Source organism: Lindgomyces ingoldianus, assembly GCF_010093535.1.
Source record: "Lindgomyces ingoldianus strain ATCC 200398 unplaced genomic scaffold BDR25scaffold_3, whole genome shotgun sequence".
Lineage (NCBI taxonomy): Eukaryota > Fungi > Ascomycota > Dothideomycetes > Pleosporales > Lindgomycetaceae > Lindgomyces > Lindgomyces ingoldianus.
The window spans coordinates 285,997-302,350 of NW_022985164.1; the positions used below are offsets into that span (position 1 = coordinate 285,997).

General features: G+C 50.0%; 9 protein-coding genes across 9 annotated transcripts; 4 read left to right on the plus strand and 5 right to left on the minus strand.

Moving 5' to 3' along the window:
- Window positions 1-96: 96 nt before the first annotated feature.
- On the plus strand, window positions 97-533 carry BDR25DRAFT_64472 (uncharacterized protein). Its single transcript, XM_033698865.1, has one exon. The coding sequence runs from the start codon at window positions 142-144 to the stop codon at window positions 463-465; it is 324 nt and encodes a 107-aa protein (XP_033553054.1). The 5' UTR covers window positions 97-141; the 3' UTR covers window positions 466-533.
- Window positions 534-602: 69 nt separating this feature from the next.
- Window positions 603-1,829, minus strand: BDR25DRAFT_209699 (uncharacterized protein; the record flags this gene model as incomplete). The annotated part of the gene is made up of 2 exons (XM_033684610.1): window positions 603-1,122; window positions 1,204-1,829. The coding sequence occupies 2 exons, from the start codon at window positions 1,827-1,829 to the stop codon at window positions 603-605; spliced, it is 1,146 nt and encodes a 381-aa protein (XP_033553055.1).
- Window positions 1,830-2,521: 692 nt separating this feature from the next.
- On the minus strand, window positions 2,522-3,643 carry BDR25DRAFT_300328 (uncharacterized protein). The gene is made up of 5 exons (XM_033689347.1): window positions 3,585-3,643; window positions 3,282-3,535; window positions 3,143-3,163; window positions 3,007-3,081; window positions 2,522-2,958 (listed from the first exon to the last, which is right to left on the minus strand). The coding sequence occupies exons 1-5, from the start codon at window positions 3,605-3,607 to the stop codon at window positions 2,867-2,869; spliced, it is 465 nt and encodes a 154-aa protein (XP_033553056.1). The 5' UTR covers window positions 3,608-3,643; the 3' UTR covers window positions 2,522-2,866.
- A 279-nt stretch (window positions 3,644-3,922) lies between these two features.
- Window positions 3,923-5,395, minus strand: BDR25DRAFT_331121 (S-adenosyl-L-methionine-dependent methyltransferase). The gene is made up of 3 exons (XM_033692603.1): window positions 5,261-5,395; window positions 4,980-5,209; window positions 3,923-4,910 (listed from the first exon to the last, which is right to left on the minus strand). Exons 1-3 carry the CDS (start codon window positions 5,364-5,366, stop codon window positions 3,963-3,965), a joined length of 1,284 nt encoding a protein of 427 aa, XP_033553057.1. The 5' UTR covers window positions 5,367-5,395; the 3' UTR covers window positions 3,923-3,962.
- An 87-nt stretch (window positions 5,396-5,482) lies between these two features.
- Window positions 5,483-7,867, plus strand: BDR25DRAFT_277221 (Metallo-dependent phosphatase). The gene is made up of 3 exons (XM_033687603.1): window positions 5,483-5,671; window positions 5,724-6,569; window positions 6,624-7,867. The coding sequence occupies exons 1-3, from the start codon at window positions 5,657-5,659 to the stop codon at window positions 7,410-7,412; spliced, it is 1,650 nt and encodes a 549-aa protein (XP_033553058.1). The 5' UTR covers window positions 5,483-5,656; the 3' UTR covers window positions 7,413-7,867.
- An 84-nt stretch (window positions 7,868-7,951) lies between these two features.
- BDR25DRAFT_331123 (putative AMP-binding enzyme) lies at window positions 7,952-9,841 on the plus strand. Its single transcript, XM_033692604.1, has 2 exons — window positions 7,952-8,066; window positions 8,117-9,841. The coding sequence occupies exons 1-2, from the start codon at window positions 7,974-7,976 to the stop codon at window positions 9,656-9,658; spliced, it is 1,635 nt and encodes a 544-aa protein (XP_033553059.1). The 5' UTR covers window positions 7,952-7,973; the 3' UTR covers window positions 9,659-9,841.
- A 1,657-nt stretch (window positions 9,842-11,498) lies between these two features.
- Window positions 11,499-12,763, plus strand: BDR25DRAFT_349343 (uncharacterized protein; the record flags this gene model as incomplete). The annotated part of the gene is made up of 9 exons (XM_033694540.1): window positions 11,499-11,579; window positions 11,647-11,763; window positions 11,824-11,898; window positions 11,935-12,040; window positions 12,096-12,186; window positions 12,242-12,377; window positions 12,479-12,515; window positions 12,547-12,670; window positions 12,730-12,763. 9 exons carry the CDS (start codon window positions 11,499-11,501, stop codon window positions 12,761-12,763), a joined length of 801 nt encoding a protein of 266 aa, XP_033553060.1.
- Window positions 12,764-12,786: 23 nt separating this feature from the next.
- On the minus strand, window positions 12,787-13,879 carry BDR25DRAFT_339315 (uncharacterized protein; the record flags this gene model as incomplete). The annotated part of the gene is made up of 2 exons (XM_033693372.1): window positions 13,792-13,879; window positions 12,787-13,735 (listed from the first exon to the last, which is right to left on the minus strand). The coding sequence occupies exons 1-2, from the start codon at window positions 13,809-13,811 to the stop codon at window positions 12,787-12,789; spliced, it is 969 nt and encodes a 322-aa protein (XP_033553061.1). The 5' UTR covers window positions 13,812-13,879.
- A 579-nt stretch (window positions 13,880-14,458) lies between these two features.
- Window positions 14,459-15,679, minus strand: BDR25DRAFT_339316 (uncharacterized protein). Its single transcript, XM_033693373.1, has 2 exons — window positions 15,618-15,679; window positions 14,459-15,512 (listed from the first exon to the last, which is right to left on the minus strand). The coding sequence occupies exon 2, from the start codon at window positions 15,509-15,511 to the stop codon at window positions 14,618-14,620; it is 894 nt and encodes a 297-aa protein (XP_033553062.1). The 5' UTR covers window position 15,512; window positions 15,618-15,679; the 3' UTR covers window positions 14,459-14,617.
- Window positions 15,680-16,354: the final 675 nt, after the last annotated feature.

Sequence of the window (16,354 nt, forward strand, 5' to 3'; positions counted from 1 at the left end):
GCTATTTGTGAATGCTAGAAATGATTAATATCGAGAGTTCAGAAACTAAATTGCTTAATGCAGCTTTATGCTTGATCTTGATTTTCTAAAAGGTATCTACAAAGGAAAAACAGACCATCTACGATACGCTCATTGTCAGCGATGTATGTATTTCCCTCTTTCTCTCTGTATGAGTGGATTTCCTTATGTATCCAAGCCCTCCATTCTGCTCCGTCTTTCCACCTCAACCCCGAACGAACGAACGCCAAATCTACCAAGCCCAAACACCGTATACATGAACAGTGGTGTGAAGGGGTATTAAGAGCAACCTTGCCAAGCCATATCCGAATCCGCACAAACAAGACTCCAATCAATGACAATGACAAGGACAAGGACAACAATGCGGCCTCCCAAATGCATCTGCATCCACATGCGCATCCACCCAACCTCCAGACACCCCGGCAGAGCATTTTTGTGGATGCTTAAATCCCGACATTAGCCCCAGGACTGGGGCTCCTCCCCTCTACGGCAAACTTCCCCTCTCGTCCCGCATTCTCTATTCAATCACTTCAGCAAAATTCCCTCAAACCCACGTCCTCCTCTCGTATCATTCCGGGCTCAAACTATGCAGTCACAACCTCCACCCCCACCCCCAACCCCTCACAAAGCCTCTTCCTCCACATTCCACAAACTTCCTCAAACCCATCTACCACACTCCCACACGCGCCCTTTGCCTCTCTCTCCTTCAACCGTCTATCCCAATCCCCGCGCTCAATCCACCTCACCCCCTGCTCTCTCAATTCCGTCTCCCGCTTCCATTCCCCCAGCTGGTCTTTTGCCGATTTCAACCTCCGCGCAGCGTTACCGTTGGCCTGGCGGCTCATGTGTAGCGAGTCTGAAACGTTAGAGAGGTGTTGTAGGAGTTCGCGGGTGGAGGATGTGAGTTGGGAGAGAGAGTAGAGGGGGTCTGGGGAGGAGTGCGGGAGTAGGTCGAGGGTGGTGGTTATAAGTGGGAGGAGCGATTCGATGGTTTCGAGGTCCGGGAGGACGGCGCGGGGGCCGCTGAAGGAGGAAGAGAGGGAGGTAAGGGTGCGGGATTGGTGGGTGAGGTGCGTTGTTAGGGCATCGTGGGCGGTTTTGAGTCTGTTGCGGGAAGGTATTAGGTTTGCAGGAATTAAGGGGTTGGGGGAGGGGGAGGGGGAGTGGGGGGTGGGGTGAATTTACCTCGTTGCGCCGTTTTCGATGCTGGTTTGGCTCCCTAGATCACGGAGCCGCTCTACTACCCGTTTGACGACCTGGTCTGCAGAGCTTCCATTCTCCTCCATGCCTCGCCGCGCTAAGCTTTCCACGGCTGCCATCCGAGCTTCGAGCCCGGCAGAAATCCCCTCGTTGACTTCCAAGTCGGAGTCGTCTCCATAATCAGACCCGTCGTACAGTGATCGCGCCCTCTGGTGTCTCCGTCCCGTTTGACGTGCTGTCTGTGGACTCAATGTAGTCTTTGACTCTTGAGAGGGTGACGATGACTGCATCGCGACCCCACTGTCACGCACCCCGTTCACAGAGTTCGGCATAGTGTTGATACCAGCAGACCCATCGTGATCGATCGCAACACCTATATTATCCAAATTCCTCTGCGGAAGATCCACATCGTCCATTTCCTCCTCATCCTCGCTGTAAAAATCGCCCAGCTCATCCGCCAAATTGCCCAATCCGCTATCTCCCCCGCCGTCGAAATTATGAGCAGGGCTGCTGTGATCAAAATCGTGAGAAGAGCGCGGCGTTATGGGTGAATAACCCGAAGAGCGGCGGTGCATCGAGTACCGTCTTGAGGGGGTGTTGTTCTGGGACATATCCAAGCTCGAGGGGTGTCTCCTGTGCGAGGAGCTCGGACGGGTGGGTGTTCTCGGCGGCGAGGACATGGCGAAATATTCCTATCGGCCTTCTGGGCGCGCTGAGATAATCGGTAGAGGTGAATTATGGGTTATGGTGAAAAGGGAGCGTAGCGGAGGTGCCGTGGTCATCTGTTGCGGAGGGGGGGGGGGGGGTTCCCTGTCACTGGTGAGACGTGTTTTCGTTGGGCTGAATTCTCGGCGTGTTATTGACGGCGTTTCGGAAGTGCGTCGATTTGGGAAAGTCTGGTTGGCGGGGGTAAAGGGTGCGCGCCGTCTGACGTGCGGTGAAATAGTCAATGGTGAAATGTGATTGCGATCGCGGGCTCAGGCTTGGCTGGCTGAGTGAGGCTCTCGGAGAGGAGAAAGTTGTCTGGAATTCGGCTTCTTGTGGCGTCTATCAATGTAAAGAAAGTGAATGAATGTATCACGTGGCAATGCGTCGTCGAGCTGATGTTGTCCTTCAGTTGGATTGTTGTGTTGACGTCGTTGTTGGGGTGGCTCGCGACAGCGTCCCGGTTCAACACGACTTCAAGCTATGCCATCCTAGCAAATAATTTGCCCCCTTCAAGGATCACGGTCACCGTCACGGCAGAGGGAACACAACAGGTACGCGATCCAACGCCAGAACCACAGCAGTCCCAGGCAACCTGGCCTTCGTGACTATTATACAAAACAAGCTCAGCATGTTCGTATCCAAACCCTCGATACTTTTCCAGTATGAACTGAATGAACAGTCCGTCATCATGTATGTCCAGATGGGTATCGTTCCAGTAACTGAATCGAAAGAAGAGATTGCGCAAAACAGCCAGCCAAAATCCGCCAACTCCATGAGCAGTGATGCGCCCTGTACGTGTGCTGTTCAACATGGGCAAGAAAACCTAGCCAAGCCATTGCTAGAGAAGAGGCGCAAATGCAACGGTCCAGAACTCCCGCAATGCTGAGACAGAAATGCCCTGAATATGCCGCTGAATACAATTCGAGCTGAAGCCGAGGAGCTATGCGGTTTTACCCTGCTCGAAGGTCTGGAGTTGCTTCTTGAGCTGGGTGAAGAAGTCCTGTCCACTGGGCATCAAGTGTCTCATATTGCCTGCTCTACGGTTATCATTGCCATGGGTGTGTTTGCGAGGGCACATGCCTCGGGAGCCCCAGGCGCCGCTGCTTCGCCTGTCTACCGAATCGCCCTGAACTTTGTGGTACACCGAGGATTGATCTGCCAAATGGAGTTCGTTAGGTTTGCTGTCGAGAATGGACGCGTTATTAGAGAGGAATACCTCCGACGCTCTCAAGGTAACCTAAAGCATGGTCGTTAGCCTCCAGCGCAAAACACGAACTTTGAGACTGTAGGTCAAAAGGAGCAATAACAGGAGACAGTGAGAGAAGCATTAGGCAAACGTGAACAAAGAGACGTACGCTTCTTCAAGAATTCCTTGACCTCTCCGGCATTAAAATCTTTCACGGGGACGTGCTGTTCTGCCTGGACCGTAGCGGGCGGCGCTGCTGGTCTGTCGCCGCCACCGCCAGCAGGTTTTCCTTTGGCCGAGCCCCAAGCATTGCCTGACAGCGCAGCCATAGCTTGCTGCCGCCCAGCATCTCGGGTGGGCGTGCTCGTGCCCGAGTTGCGGTCCTGGTTCTGGCGGTTACCTTGCCCTGACCGGCGCCAGTTGCTGTGGGCTGTCAGAATGATAGCGAGCAAACTAATAACGTGAAGCTTACCGGTTCTCACCCGCGCCGCTCATGATGAGGGATTTAGTGGGGAAGGTTGAGAGGGTGAGTGAGGTGGTGAGGAACTCGAGCATGCGCTGCGGTTAGCTTTGAGAAAGTGCACGGGCGTCGACCAATGAGGCCTCGCCAGCATTCACCATCCATTTCCTCTCTCGGTAAAAGCCGCTAATATCCGGAGGGGATTGGACAGCGCAGGGCAGTATTTTGTGTATGGAGCATTGGATTGGAGATACGACTTTTCAGCCGTCATGCCGGGGTTAGGCCTAGCTCCTTTCCAGCGTTCACTCAAGCTCTGGGTGGTTCTTTTGGACAATGGTATATATTCATCGGACATGAAGTAGCAACTGGAGGGGAGGCTGCACCACACGCTCACGCAGCTTCTGCTTGGTCTCTCACTGCCGGTTCCATGCGCCGCCAGAGGCCCAGGAAGCCACCTCCAACAACCCTTTCACCAACCTTTGGCCGACAGACCATTGCCCACTTATCCTGGTGCTTGGTCAAATTCTCCGCCAGCTCATCGTCTCTTGCCGCTTGGCCTCCGACAGCGTCAGCAAGATCTTGACCTGTAGACGCAGGGTCCTGGTTCGCCGCATCTTCCAATGGAAGGCAAGAGCGGTCTGCTTCCTGTAGCGTCGCTCGGGGTCTCACCGATCGAACGTCCCATTGGCGGATGCAGCCCGCCCCAAGCTCGATGACTTGGTCCAGAAGGTAGGGCAGTCTATGCTCACGGATAGTTTCTACACATTCCGCGATCTGGGTAATAGATGGGTTGAAAACAGCGAGGAGCCCATCGACATGTAAGACCGGGGCTACGTTCGCCAGATGGTCATTCGCATTGGGCAGATCCAAAAAGACGTAGGACAGAAACGCGTCTTCGGTCTTTCTCATGGTCCTCTGTGATGTAATCCACGCAGAGATGTCTCCAACATGGAAGTCTACATTTCCAGCATACAGGCCCCGGCGGAAGCCCTGAACAATCTTCCGCGCATGCCTGGAATGCTTGCTAGAGATGTCTAGGGTATGGATGATAGCGCGACGACTAGCTTTCCATGATTCCAAGTTCGATTCCTGAAGGTCGGAAACGGACTCGCCCAAATACACGGCATCTTCGGGGTCTGCGTGGCTACTTGCATATGGTGGGGCGGGAACTGGAGGGTTCCCGGCATGTATTGCACGAGACAGATGTAGGGTCAGCGCCCCATGGCCTGTCCCGGCTTCGAGGATCTCGAGGGGAGGAGAGTTGTGTGGGGTTGCAGAAGAGACATGAACGTGGATATCAAGCAGCGACACCATTAGGTTGGCATCGGAGGGGTAAATCTGGCACGGGTCAATCTACCAGGCCTCACCAGGCTTATTGTAACGACGCGCGCAGGCCAAGAAACGCACAGGAGTGACGATGCGCGGAGTCAACCGAACATACTCTGCCAAGGTCGGTTCATGGATGCGATAGTCGGTGCCCTTAGATGAGCGCACGATTTGACGGCGACGTTTTCCAATTACATCAGCATGTTCTATGTATCCGCGGTGGGTGTGAACTGATTTTGATTGCTGCAGCCTCACTAGAATCCCATCGTGCGACGGATCTTTCTTGTCTCTGAGGAGAACGACATCGTCTTCTGTTGGAAGGTGAGTCGCATGCGAGGGAGCGGCGGGGGAGCGGCTCTTGCCTTGGAATGCCCTGCGCAGGAAGGAGCCACTCGTCAACTGCCTCGTAGTGATTATGCTTGATATCTGCGCGTGTACTGGTCGGCGCAAAAGGAGATAATTCCACATCGCTCCACATGAAAGAAAGTGCAGCCAAGTGCCTAGGTGCGGAGGAGGAGCCGGCGCGGAGAAGCCCAAGCGTCCAAAAGGCCAAGACCTAGAGACTGAAGCCAGCAACCTGACCTCACCACTGATCTCTCCTTGCAAACCCTATTATACACCGCCCTCCACTCCAACCCCCCCGACAGTGTCACATCATGGCTACCAAACCCGCCCGCGCATAGTAGAAGGCCCCTATACATCTGAATGAGGCTTCAACACCAAGGCCACTCTCGCTCTGTCCGGAGACCTGTGACAACATGACCCGTCGGATTGTATGCTGGGCCCCACTCCAGAAGAAACTAGCTACTAATCTTATTTCTCTAGGTTAGGACGGGCATCCAGCTCGGCGTTCTAACTTTCATCGTTTTCCTTTTGGTATTCTTCCTTGACAACCGCTATCGGGTCCTCCCGCAGTCTATCCACAACCACCTTCCCTCCCACCATGAAGGCCTTATCATCACTGACATCACCGTCAACACTTGCTCTTCCCTGAACCCTCTCTCTACCTGCAAGCTCGACCAGGATAAGTGGCATCGTATCGAGAAGGATCTCTATCTCAACACGGGCTGGGTGTCCAAGGCATACGTGCACATCAAGCGCAAGCGGGAGGAGGACCTGACGGATGAGGATAGGGTTATTATCGATGTTCGGATCGGGAAAATGGACCCTGCCATGAACGAGAAATCGCAGGCTGCCGAGAAGTGGGAATCTCGACCCGCTGGAATTTGGCTGAAGAGGTCTGCGAAACGTCACGCGACCGATTCTAAAAAGGCCGTCACGGCAGTCGATGTCCTGTTCGGGTCCGATGCCGTTGACCCGCGTCCTGGCTGGGAGTTGATCCAACCCACCGCTTTACTTTTGGACACAGGCTCGGGTTCAAAAGATGCCCGGTTGAGCATTCGAAGAGGACCTGTCCACAAACTTGAACCGCCAGTACCTAGAATCGGGAAAGATGGCAAATTCAAGATCATGCAAGTCTCGGACTTACACCTCAGTACCGGATTAGGGGTGTGCAGGGATCCAGAGCCCAAGGGTGCTAATGGGGGTCGGTGTGATGCGGACCCGAGGACTCTTGAATTTGTCGAAAGGGTTCTTGACGAAGAAAACCCAGACATGGTAGTACTCTCTGGAGATCAAGTCAACGGCGAAACTGCCCCAGATGCCCAAAGCGTAAGGCATATATATTACACGAATTTCCAGTGCCTGCGCTAATATTTTTCATAGGCCATCTTCAAGATCGTTCAGATCCTAGCCGAGCGCGGCAAACCTTGGGCTGCCATTTTTGGCAATCATGATGACGAAGGGTCCCTTTCCCGCCTTAACCAGATGTCTCTCTACAATTCCCTCCCATTCTCCCTATCTGAGGCCGGTCCAAACACGATCGAAGGCGTCGGCAACTACTTTGTTGAGGTGAGAGCTCATGGTAGCAAGCACTCGGCTCTTACCCTATACTTCCTCGATACCCACAGCTATTCTCCGGACGAAAAGCGCTACGAAGGCTATGATTGGATCAAATTGAAGCAAATCAACTGGTTCAAGACCACCGCACAAAGTCTAAAGGAATCGCATTCACACTACTCACACATTCACCTCGATATGGCATTCATTCATATTCCGCTGCCAGAGTACGGTAGCACAACCAACAAGTTTGTCGGATCCATGAAAGAACAGATCTCTGCACCAGGATTCAATTCTCACTTTAAAGATGCTTTGGTTGAGGAGGGCATCAAAGTTGTTTCTTGTGGTCACGATCACGCCAACGACTATTGCATGCTATCCGAAAACGAGAGTACGAAAGAAGGAGAGCTGTGGATGTGCTATGCCGGCGGCAGCGGCTTTGGAGGGTATGGGGGTTACGATGGATACATCCGCCGTCTTCGTGTCTTCGAGATCGACGCAAATCAGGGCCGGATATCGACATGGAAGAGATTAGAGTATGGCGATATCGCAAAAAGGCTTGATGAACAGGTTATCGTGGATTCTGGGAGAGTTATTCCTCCGCAGAGCAACTAGGGATCAGGGTCTAAAAGGTTTCCAAAGGTAAAGGCTGCTTGAAACTGGAGTTTGCGGATATATACCATAAGCGAGGCGTTCTTGGTATCTTCAGGAGGCAGGCAACGGGTTGCGCATTGGATCAACGGGTCTCGGGACAAACTCAGCTAAATATGGGCGTCTAGTTCTCCCGGGTAGGTTTTTACCTAGCTTTCGGGAACAATTCCACTTACCTTCGTATTGGCTTAAGAAAAAGGAAGGGCACGGAAGGCCTAAGCTGCCTGATTCCAAGATGGGTGGTCGTTAAAGCAAGCTTTTCCTTCCTGTTTATCCCAGATAATAGCCTGCATCAGCGCCATACTAAAAAGGATATCCGTTCCCCCATCCGTCTCGTGTCCGCTCCTAGCCAAGATGCGGTTGGACCACGGTCGACGTCAGCCCTAATGTCTCCTAGTCGAAACAATCCACGAATGTCGTCAGCATTTCGCCCTGAGCTGATTCCATTCCTTTCCTATATAATAATATTACGACGTCGCTTCGTTTCACTACGAGGCTGTGTAATCATCGTTGTCCTTTTTCAAAATGCCGCTCCTTGCGAAGGAAAATATCGATATACCCACGAAGGATATCCTTTCTTGGGCATGTGATAACTCTGGTTTTGATCAGAACAAACCGGTGCATCTACCAATCCAATTCTTGATCTTTAGACTAATATTGTATACTAGATTTACATCGATGCAGCGGATCCTTCAAACTCAATATCCGCCGCGCAAGCCACGACTCTAATCCGCAAACTTGTCGCGGGATTCAAACAGGCGGGTCTAGAGAATGGCGATACAGTGCTTATCCATTCTTTCAACAACATCTACTATCCAATTATCGTCCTGGGTATCATTGGCTTTGGCGGAGTGTTTACTGGCACGAATCCGAGCTACACGACACATGAACTAAAACACGCAATCTCAGCATCGAAAGCGAAGTGTGTAATTTCAGAACCAGAAATTCTGGAAGCGATTACTGCGGCGGCGAAGGATGTTCCGATTCCGAGTTCCCGAATTCTAGTGCTAAATTCCACGGAGAAGGAGGAATTTGATGATGGGCAACAATCCTGGAGGAGCCTATTAAACCATGGTGAAGAAGACTGGCACAGATTCGACTCAGAGGAAATATCCAAAGACACAACAGCAATGCTCCTCTTCTCATCCGGCACAACCGGACTCCCAAAACCCGCAATTCTCTCCCACCACAACCTCATCGCCCAACACCACATCGTCTTCGAGCACAAGCCCCGACCTTACGATCTCTCTCGGCTCATCGCCCTCCCCATGTTCCACGCCGCCACTGCTCCCTCCACACATACCTCCGCTCTCCGTTCCGGACACGCGCAGTACATTATGCGCCGCTTCGAAGTCAACGCCTTCATGGCCTACGCCGAAAAATACCGCATCACAGACCTCACGCTCGTACCTCCCATGGTCACCGCGATCGTCATGTCACCTCTCCCTCCACCGCAGAAAAAACAGCATCTGCAGCACGTTAAAGCCGCTTTCGCCGGTGCTGCACCCCTAGATAAAGCCATGCAAGCACGTTTCCAATCCCTACTTTCCCCTTCCACCCCATTCACTCAGATCTGGGCTATGACCGAAACATCGTGTTTCGCATCTTTGTTCCACTATCCTGAGAACGACGACACCGGCTCCGTTGGTCTCTTCTTACCGAACCTAGACGTCAAACTCGTTGACGAGCACGGGACCGATATTTCCTCCCACGGCGTTCGTGGCGAGCTCTGTGTGCGCGGACCAACCATCATCAGAGGTTACATGGGCGTCGACCGATCCCAGGATTTCGATGCCGAGGGGTATTTCCGCACCGGCGATATCTTGTACTGCGACCCCCAGTCCGGGAAATGGTATATCGTTGACCGTAAAAAAGAGCTTATTAAAGTCAGGGGGTTTCAAGTAGCCCCAGCGGAGCTCGAGGGGGTATTGCTGGACCATCCGAATATTGTGGATGCAGCAGTCATTGGGATTCCCACGCCGGAGGGGGACTCGGAGTTGCCGAGGGCGTATGTGGTGAAGAAGGAAGGGGTAGGGAAAGAGTTGGGAGAAGAACATGTTAGAGCGCATTTGGAGGAGAGGTTGGCGAAGTATAAGAGGTTGGATGGGGGTGTGAAGTTTGTGGACATGATCCCGAAGACGCCCAGTGGGAAGATTTTAAAGAGGGTTTTGAGGGAGCAGGCGAAGAGGGAGGTTGGGGCTAAATTATAAGGAGTTCGATTATTAAACCTTATCTGGATTGGGAATTTAAGTGTAACTACAATGTATTAACTTGGCATGCGTATCTGATATCCCACTCCCGCGTCTGAGACCTAATAATGGTGTTCAAGTATTTCCACAAAGTGAAGGGATAATCGCACGAGATACTGGACCCCTGCTCTGCACTCTTCACTCATTGGGGCTAGTTCCTGTTTCGTACATTATATAATTAGCTCGAAGTTTCTACAAGCTCCTCAGAGCTTACAGTACACTTGTTTCAATTCCCTCAATTGGCTGTCACCAAGTTGGCTCACTTGCTTATCATCAACTCTCTCTCTGCCTTTGTGAGAGTTATGTGCCAGGAGGAGTGCTTGAAACTATCACTATTGTCACCACCGCACATTTAGCTTTTGCGCCTGGCTGATAGAAAGGTCTTGCGAGTTCGACTCTCACCACGATCATTGCCTGCTCACCTGCTAGGCCCGCTCGTCCGATCGAACAACTAGCAACCTATTCGTCCATACGGAGCCAGTTTAATAGGCACTGCCTTAGTAGGACCTATTCCTCCTCCATGATAGGAGGCCTACTGCTATATTAACAAAATAATCAATGATGTGTGCTCAAGTTTTACTCTTATCGCTCCCTAGGGTAACTTCAGCGATTAATATCTCCGCAAGGTTTTACCAAAAGCGACGAGGAAGTATAGTTTAGTCGAACTAGAAATAGAGCTGCTATGAGGGATATATATAAGATTTTATCAATCCTTGTGCGCGTCTTAGATTTCTTTCTCAATATGGCAATATGTCGTTTGTCTGAGAGTAGCAAGCAGTTATCAAGCGGACTTGAACTCACAGTTTCCACTGTCAGCAAGATTCAAAATCTTAATGCGCAGTGGTGACATTAAAGATGATCGCAGGCACTATTTCTGGCCCATAACTCTTGCAAAGGCAGACAGCCAGTTTGAGGATAGGCGAGTAAGTTGAAGCAGTAAGATCCAAACTGAGGGAATTCAACAAGGGTATTATAAGTGTTGAGGAGTTCGGGAAAGCTTCGACTTGACTATATACTCTATGGATATGGAGCAGGAGCTAGTACTTATTAGTTACTATTGCAAGCAAGGGTACAGCATCCCATGTAGCAGAAATGCTTGGCTACAGATTCTAAGGTAGGTACGCAACATCAAGAATGCAAGGAATTGGTAGAATGCTACTGCAATTTTGCCTCAAGTTCACGGTACGACATGAAGAAAATTTAACCCTAAACCCCATGTGATGTTGTATCTTCTACCGCCCAAAAAGTTGCTTAACAAGATCTGCTACATTCCACCTTCTTCATTCGCAATGCAAATATGGTAAGGAAAAGTGAGGAGCTCCCGAGCAGCGTGGCCAACAGTACGTAGTACGTTACGTTTGAGCTTTTTTCTGCCAGTAACTTCTCAATTTGGTAGTACTTTTGTACGTAAGCAGTGAATTGATTAGCAAGTACGTAACGTAACAGTAACTTCTCAAAATCCTTATACTTTTGTACTTTTCGCGAGAAGTTTCGTCGGTCCGGGTCAAAATTGTTCCGGGAGAAGCTTTTTAGCCTAGATGAAGTCCCCTCCTCCTCCTTATCGCCCTGTCTCTAGCTTGTTGGGACGACTCTGATAAGCAGGAGGATTAGGATGAGGCTGTACGCCTGCTGCGATAGAGGAATTAAGACATCTAGCTCATTGTAACAATTAATAAGATAGGCAATAGGTTGGCAAATAGGCAGGTATAAGATGAGGAGCTTTTCTAGGGCAAAAGTTAACTATTTTTATAATTGTTACTCTAAAACGCGACCTCAAACAAAGCTCCCAACGCGATGGCCAATGGGGTCTGAAAACAGGAGGGAAACCTCCCAAAATATGACCTCTCTGACCCGTACTACGGGACGTACTTGGCAATTCACTGTACAAAAGTTACGTCTCACATTTTAACTACTTTTGTACTCCTCACGTGATTACTACGTTCACGTAGTTACGTTACGTACTACGGACTGTTGGCCACGCTGCTCCCGAGCTAGTTGAATACATGGTAAGTAATGAAGATCCGGATCTCATTGAGACGGGCATCTCCATCGAGGGTATTGCTGCTGTCATCTACAAATCGAATTGACTCCATGACTACCTCAGAGAAGGGGATTCCAGGAGAAAGTTCCTGCAGCGTGTATTGCAGTTTGGATATAATGAGGCCCTGAAAACTCTATACCATGTACTTCTCGTAGGGAAAGTACGATCAAGCATACGCAGGGAGGTTAACGCATAGCTCTCCTTCACTTCGTTGTCTGGAATTATCTATACAACCCCTAACCCAATTATGCCACTTGCAACTAGGAGCGAGTTCCGCTTGTCACTTCAGAGAGTGGTAGTTGGTAAGGTCTACTCTCCTCTCCCTAATTTGGGTATTGTGAGTGTCGGATCGTGTAGTCTCCTCAGTATGTAAACTTACAGATCCATTCAAAATCTTCAGCTTTATGCTCCAGTTCCGTGACAAAGCCCTCTTGAATCTCTCTGAATAGTCCATTGAAAATGCGATCAAGAGGTCTAGACAGGCGAGAGATGGCTTAGCATAGCGAAGATAGGACGTTGTTCAAGATCGATGAGAATGTGATGGCAATATACGTGTTGGGGTTATCCATATCTGAAGGATGCATGGAAGCAAGGGAGTGCGATGTGGCTGCAGACGTGTGCAAAGACCTAGAGACGAAGGTGATTAGATGTCAGTATGTCTTAGTGTTCGGTGATTATCTTGCGTATTGAATGGAAGACTAGAATTTCCTATGTTTAACAGACAAATGTAGGGGTTCTAGTCATCTGTGGTTGTAATCTGTACGGCTTCGGCAATTCGTTCAGCAGGTAAGTCAGTGACCTGACCTAGTGAACCCAAAATGGATTCCGAAAGTATGCGCAATGCTCGAAGAAAATAGGTACCTACTGGAGAGATATTATGGTTTTACTGTGGCAAAAAGGAAAACCGCTCGAAAACTAAAATATCTTCTAATGTACATCAGATTAAATTTGACACTATAGGTTCCTTAATCCAAAGGTCCTTCGAATCTAGGTCACCTCACAATCCACAAGATACGTGCATATAGAGACCTTCACTCAACCGTTACCTTCAAAGAATGCGAGATCTTATTGTACTCCAGAAGTCTCCCACAAACTCGCCACCTTCTTCTATCAGCTCCTTGAATGCGAGGCTTGCGCCAATGGTCCCATGCTCGCTAATGATGTATTCAACCACAAGCTGTCGAAGTGGGTCAATAGTCCCATCAGACTTTCGATCTGGAGTATTGTCGTTTGAATAGGTATATCTGGCGAGCTCAATAACATCGCCGATGCGCCTCTCATACAACCGAAAGTTCAATAAAGTTTGATGAAGCTTGTGGAGCGTCAAAGTTTTGAGTGGCTCAACAAGGCGCATATTCGCGAAGGAATATAGGCGAGCATGAGCTAGGAATACTGGCGTGAAATCTTGGAGGTCACCCTCGTTGCGTTTGGGGATGCACCGGTCCAATATTTCAGCCTGAGGACCTTCATCGAGGTTGTAGACTCGTTTTCGAAACTCAGCCCGGAGTCCATCCAGTCCGAGTTCCCTTGAGTTTTCTAAGTTCTTTTCGTTCGACGTTTTCATGACGGGGAAGTCCCATCCATCCACGTAGTTGGTCGGCGGTGGAGCATCTCCTGAAAGTAATACTGAAGGCATATGTGGTTCGGCTGGCAAATCATATGAGATTTCCACGACGGGGACTGGTACATCCTTCGACAGTTCTGCAATCTCATCTTGAGTAGGCACCTCATCCTGAGTAGGCACCTCATCCTGAATGAGGAAAACTTCCTCCCAAGCTGGGACAGTGTAGTCACCTCGATAAGCATACTCGCAAAACCGGATAAAGTCCTCCGTGGCAATATCGGGGATTTCGGCGCATCGATCTTTTGCCTCGCTCAAATTTCCATTGATAAGTCGATTCATCGGCTCAGACGTAGCCGCCACAGCCGCCGAGTGGACAATTACCTCTTCCTTTTCCTCGCCGATCAGAAAGGTGAATTGGCCTGATTTGATGACCCTGTTAGGATCAGCCTGGCTCGATTTTCTAGCAAAAACACCGAAAATGTATCTTACTCTTCAAAAGACGGGGCCATGTTTGCAATGTTAATGCAACGCTGGAGGGACAGTATGAGATGGGTCAATATCGACAGGAACAATGTTGAATAGAATAGTGTTAACCATGATTAGAAGTCGACATCGAGGCATTTTGCCTTTATACTGGAGCCTGGAGGTTCGAACACGTAAGTTAAAGCGGTGTACTAAGTAGTACGGCTCAAACAAAGAAAATGCATGGGTCATGTACTCTGATTCGTGGGAAAGAGGTGCCACAACATTTTCACCGGTCTCATGGCGGGGTCGTGGTACTTATTTAGGTGCCGCATTTATTGATCTTCAAATATCTTTGAAGTTTGCGTTTTTGTGGGTATTTTGCGTGGCACAGCCGGGTCACTGCACCAAAAGGTGTGAGACATGGCTCCCTTCCTCCACCACAATACCTTTAACGATGTTCTAATCTATTGCTGTTCGCGCTACAATCCGAAGATCAAATCACCTAGTGCATCTTCAATACGGGCACAGCATTTTTGGAACCCGGCTCCATGATACGAAACCTTTGGGAGTGATTGCTCTACCTTCAGCTTGATCTTTCTGCGTTCCACTGATATCCAAGCCTGCCAATAAAGTGTCTAATACAGTTCCGACATCGTAGAAGACTAAAACATGCAAATCGACCTAGCAGCTAATATCTTAACAGTACACTCCCTGGAAATAGTGGAGCTGGCCAGATCTTAGAAAACTCTATTGGGCATTGAAGCTTCGGACGGGCATCTTAAACTTGCATCCACTACAGAAATATCAAGAGATTTGTACATCAGGCACAAATCTATGTCTGGTGATAATATCAAGCCTTGGTCACAGGCTGCTTGAACTCCAAGATTGACCCTTCTACCTCTCCAGTCCAGTCTTTCAGCAAACGATCACAACCTTCCGGGTCTCCATTGAACTCGTATTCACAGAGCAGGCCAATGAATGCGGCAGGGTCAATCACCTTCCGCCGATCTTCAGGTGCAGTCTTCGCCTTCAAATAGTGCGGCGGAAGGATACCTCCTGATACCCTGCCCGAGACTGTAACATCGCATTGCACTGGAGAAGTGTGATGGATAAGCGTGGCTAGCTGTATCTCGGACGGTATACCACGTTCAGTCGAATTGTTCTCTTCGACAGTCCAGACACATGTGTGCTTATTGGGCGCGCCCCTAGCGGTTCCCGTGATAGTAAACGCATGCTCCACTTCCCTCTTCTTTTCGTGGTTGGTGGTTGGTGTGACTCCCACTTCCACGACACCAGCTCCCGTAAACATGATGGGCAGCTCAAGACCCCAGGCAGTCTTCTTTGTCTCTCTACTCGTACCGCCGAAGGACTTGCGGGGAGCATGCGCGATGACCTTGAGAGGCGGACCTTTTGCTGTACTCTGATTTTGTGGTTGAGGTGTCGATGCAGCCCCGGCTGTCGAAAATTTGCACGAGATCACCAGACTCGTGAATCGTCGACCGGTGCCTGGATGAAACGCAGCACGCCAAATGAAGAGTGTATGGTCGGGCTTCACGATTTGAATGGTAGTTGGGATGATGGATAGATATGATCGTCCACCGGTTTCTGATCCTGCCTGGATGTTGATAATATCCTCGAGCCGGGTGGTAGTGGAAGACCTCTCTTTCGAGAAGGCGGCTCCTAGTTCCTGGTTCTTGACGGGGTCGTATTCTAAGTCTATGATGAACGCAAAGTCCTCTGCCATGCTGTAAACATTTGTTAGTACTGTTATCCTCCTCTCCACAAGGTGTTTCTGTGTTCGGTCCCCTTGGACTGGTGAAAAGCGGAGGGAAAGTCTGAAAGTTACTTGCACTTATTTTGCACACACCCCGAAAGGTGCGGTTGAAGCTTCAAAGGAGTCCATGGCCAGGTTGACGTGGCAGCCTGCCGAGCCACTCACATGAGGAGCGGCTATTTTTATCTCCAAGTTGATGCGTCACGTTCCCTCGATTTTTCTTTTGATGGGTGGGGTTGATTGCAGCCTTGTTATAACGTCGACACTCTTGAGCGTGCTGTCGGAATGACTTCATGGATTACAGTGTGAACGAATCGCATTGCGACACTAGCATGGCTTCGAGAGACATTCAAGCAATCGTTGGTTTACGCTGCACTGGCCAATATGGAGCGGCTCTTTCAGCTCTATCTACGGATGATTCACAGCATGCGAGGAGTATCTCAGAGCCGTGCCGGATCCTTGAAAGAGCGCAGTGCCATTTCGCGCTACACCAATTCACTAAACTTTCTACCGACGTTGCAGAATTTCGGAAATATCCAGAGTGCGAGGGAACAAAAGAAGAAGCTCTTATTGATCTTTTAGATGTCTATGGGAGAGCACATACAGACTTGCTGTTGCAAGAAGCCGTATCAGTCGCGGACGACATTTATGCGAAATGGCTTGAAGACCGGCAAATCGAAGACTTTGATGGGACGGCCATTTCTCTCCTATGTTTGCATCATACTCTCAAGGATCTCGGCGAGCGCTCTCTCTCCGATTCTATTGAGTCAAGAGAAATCGAACCACTCTGGTGGATGAAAATGGAATCCTTGC

Coding starts and splice junctions, on each gene's coding strand:
- BDR25DRAFT_331121 (XM_033692603.1), bottom strand. CDS start 5,366: ATGTGGAATTATCTCCTTTTGCGCCGACCAGTACACGCGCAGATATCA. Junction 5,210..5,260: donor CCTGCGCAGGGCATTCCAAG/GCAAGAGCCGCT, acceptor ACCTTCCAACAG/AAGACGATGTCGTTCTCCTC. Junction 4,911..4,979: donor CTCCGCGCATCGTCACTCCT/GTGCGTTTCTTG, acceptor GACCCGTGCCAG/ATTTACCCCTCCGATGCCAA.
- BDR25DRAFT_300328 (XM_033689347.1), bottom strand. CDS start 3,607: ATGAGCGGCGCGGGTGAGAACCG. Junction 3,536..3,584: donor AGCGGCGCGGGTGAGAACCG/GTAAGCTTCACG, acceptor GACAGCCCACAG/CAACTGGCGCCGGTCAGGGC. Junction 2,959..3,006: donor CGGCGCCTGGGGCTCCCGAG/GCATGTGCCCTC, acceptor ACCGTAGAGCAG/GCAATATGAGACACTTGATG.
- BDR25DRAFT_331123 (XM_033692604.1), top strand. CDS start 7,974: ATGCCGCTCCTTGCGAAGGAAAATATCGATATACCCACGAAGGATATC. Junction 8,067..8,116: donor GTTTTGATCAGAACAAACCG/GTGCATCTACCA, acceptor ATTGTATACTAG/ATTTACATCGATGCAGCGGA.
- BDR25DRAFT_339316 (XM_033693373.1), bottom strand. CDS start 15,511: ATGGCAGAGGACTTTGCGTTCATCATAGACTTAGAATACGACCCCGTC.
- BDR25DRAFT_64472 (XM_033698865.1), top strand. CDS start 142: ATGTATGTATTTCCCTCTTTCTCTCTGTATGAGTGGATTTCCTTATGT.
- BDR25DRAFT_277221 (XM_033687603.1), top strand. Junction 6,570..6,623: donor CTGCCCCAGATGCCCAAAGC/GTAAGGCATATA, acceptor TATTTTTCATAG/GCCATCTTCAAGATCGTTCA.